General features: G+C 43.2%; 1 protein-coding gene across 5 annotated transcripts in view; it reads left to right on the forward strand.

Moving 5' to 3' along the window:
• The window catches only part of ZMYM1 (zinc finger, MYM-type 1), an 88,499-nt gene that overhangs the window by 69,445 nt on the left and 15,823 nt on the right, over positions 1 to 3,231 (forward strand). For all 5 annotated transcript variants that reach the window (XM_011995617.1, XM_011995616.1, XM_011995615.1 and 2 more), the window contains one exon: positions 727 to 976. In XM_011995617.1, the coding sequence (XP_011851007.1) occupies positions 727 to 976 (250 nt within the window). The remainder of the gene's footprint in view (positions 1 to 726; positions 977 to 3,231) is intronic.

Below are 3,231 nucleotides of genomic sequence, written 5' to 3' on the forward strand. Positions count from 1 at the left end.
CAATGGCATGATCTTGGCTCACTGCAACCTCCGCTGCCCAAGTTCAAGCAGTGCTCCTGCCTCAGCCTCCCAAGTAGCTAGGATCGCAGGCACATGCCACCACACCCAGATAATTTTGTTTTGAGACAGGGTCTCACTCTGTTGCCAGGCTGGAGGGCAGTGCGCGATCTCGGCTCACTGCAACCTCCACCTCTCAGGTTCAAGTGATTCTCCTGCCTCAGCCTCCCGAGTACCTGGGTCTACAGGTGTGTGCCACCATGCCCAGCTAATTTTTGTATTTTTAGTAGAGACAGGGTTTTCCCATGTTGCCCAGGATGGTCTCAATCTCTTGAACTCGTGATCCACCCACTTTGGCCTCCCCAAATGCTGGGATTACAGGTGTTAGCCCCCGCGCCTGGCTAATTTTGTATTTTTTATTAAGATGGGGCTTCACCACGTTGGCCAAGGCTGGTCTTGAACTCCTGACCTCAGGTGATCCACCCGCCTCGGCCTCCCAAAGTTCTGGGATTATAGTCGTGAGCCACCCCACCAGGTGGCGAGAGGGTCATTTGAGTACAGAGTGTCAAGGCTGCAGTGAGCCATGATCATATCACTACACTGCCTAGAGTGCAAAAGAGGGCAACTAGAGCAAGACCCTGTCTCTAAAAAAAGAAAGAAAGAAAATAAAAGAATGCCTACTTAATGTTGTGTAACTCGATTTTTTTTCTCCCTCTTCTGTTTTTATAGCTTCACAGTTGACTACAGGCATTCAGCTTTCTCTGGCATCATCTGGCATGAATAAAATGCTTCCTTCAGTTTCAACCACAGCTATTCAGGTTTCCTGTGCTGGTTGTAAAAAAATTCTTCAGAAGGGGCAAACTGCTTATCAGAGGAAAGGATCTGCTCAACTTTTCTGCTCCATACCATGCATCACTGAATACATTTCATCTGCCAGTTCATCAGTTCCTTCTAAGAGAACTTGTTCAAACTGCTCAAAGTATATAATTCTAAATTATGCCCCTTTTTATTTCCCTACTTTGTTCTTGATCATAGTCTTAGTTGTAATTTCTACATTTCCTTTTTTTATTTTTTGAGACTGAGTTTCACTCTTGTTGCCCTGGCTGGAGTGCAGTGGCACAATCTCAGCTCACTGCAACCTCCTCCTCCTGGGTTCAACCAGAATCTCCTGCCTTGGCCTCCTGAGTAGCTGGGATTACAGCTATGCACCACCACACCCGGCTAATGTGGTATTTTTTAGTAGAGATGGGGTTTCGCCATGTTGGCCAGGCTGGTCTTCAACTCCTGACCTCAGGTGATCTGCCAGCCTTGGCCTCCCAAAGTGCTGGAATTACAGGTGTAAGCCACTGTGCCCGGCCATTTTCATTTCTTTTGAAGACGTCGTCTTGGTTTAGTAAAAAGTTTTTTCTACTTTTAGTTCCTCTGATGGATTCTCTAGAAATATTTTTTTTTTGCAAAAATTTAACATGTGAAAAGTTCTGTTTCTGTTCACCTTTAAGTAATGTGACTTCCAAAACTTACTTTCCTACTATTTTCGTTTGAAATTCTCTGTAAGTGGGATTATTGTTTATCCATTCTGTTCTATTTAACTGTATAGGGAGCAACCTACTACAAAATTAATCCTATGACAGTTATTTTGGATTTTCCAAGATGTAGAATAATACTACATTTCTTTTATAATGGTAAATGAAGTGATTCTTTTGAAAAATTGATGGCCATAGATAAACCTACATGACTGTATGTAATCTTTTAAAAACTTATGTGAGAATATGTGAAGAATCAGTGTCATTTTGGCTTTGAGAGTCCTAAGGCAGTATAATTATGATTGTTAGCACTTAGGATATGCTAATTTTTAAACGTTCTTGTTCAGAACAAGAAAATTCATAGGCAACCACACTGCTTCTAAATATAACAAATTTCTTCCAAATAATACTTGTTTTGGACTCAGGTTGCCATAATTTGAATTTTGCTGCTTCTGTTTAGTTATATTTTACTACTCAAAGTTTCATACCTGAGTTGCTAGATCAGCATCACCCAAGAGTTTGTTAGAAATGCACTTTTTCAGGCCGTGCACTGTGGCTTATGCCTGTTATCCTAGCACTTAGGGAGGCCAAGGCGGGCGGATTGCCTGAGCTCAAGTTTGAGACCAGCCTGGGCAACACGGTGAAATCCTGTCTCTACTAAAATACAAAAAATTAGCCGGGTGCTGTGCCGTGCGCCTGTAATCCCAGCTACTTGGGAGGCTGAAGCAGGAGAATTGCTTGAACCCGGGAGGCGAAGGTTGCAGTGAGTTGAGATCGGGCCACTGCACTGTAGTCCGGGCGACAGAGTGAGGCTCTGTCTCAAAAAGAAAAAACAAGAAATGCACTTTCTCAGGTCTCACCCAGACCTACTGATTCATAACTGCATTTATCCCCATGTGATTCCTATACATGCCAAATTTGGATCACTATTGAGAACTTCTTTGTTACTTAGTATTCATATCTGTTTTTATAAATGTACAAAAGAATTATGAGCATTAAATAGTACATTTAAGTGGTCAGAATAATACTAGCAGGTAATAAGAACTCAATAAATGTTAACTTATTATTTTCTTTTTTTTTTTTTTTTTTGAGACGGAGTCTCGCTCTGTCACCCAGGCTGGAGTGCAGTGCCCGGATCTCAGCTCACTGCAAGCTCCGCCTCCCAGGTTCACGCTGTTCTCCTGCCTCAGCCTCCTGAGTAGCTGGGACTACAAGCACCCGCCACCACGCCCGGCTAATTTTTTTTGTATTTTAGTAGAGACGGGATTTCACCGTGTTAGCCAGGATGGTCTCGATCTCCTGACCTCGTGATCCGCCCGTCTCGGCCTCCCAAAGTGCTGGGATTACAGGCTTGAGCCACCGCGCCCGGCCTAACTTATTATTTTCTTAACAAACTCACAAACCCTTTTGATGGGTTGCTTCAGCTCCTCTGGCTGCTGCTTCAGTTCTTATCTGTTGCTTCAGGTCTTATTCCATGGAAGGTTACTTACATTCTCTTTTGCTTTTCAACCCTTCAATACTATACTAGCCTTTTGTCTTTTTACTTTCTTGCTATGGGCCATATAGTACTTTCTTCAGCCTGCTTTCTCTCCCTGCAGAATCATAAAACTGGAAGGGATCTTAGAGACTCACTACACATCTTCAGCAGATGTCCCAGACAGATTGAAAAAGGCTGAAGCAGGAAAGATTTAGTGTGTAAGTTCTCCTAGGC

This window comes from Mandrillus leucophaeus, unplaced genomic scaffold (assembly GCF_000951045.1).
Source record: "Mandrillus leucophaeus isolate KB7577 unplaced genomic scaffold, Mleu.le_1.0 Scaffold493, whole genome shotgun sequence".
Lineage (NCBI taxonomy): Eukaryota > Metazoa > Chordata > Mammalia > Primates > Cercopithecidae > Mandrillus > Mandrillus leucophaeus.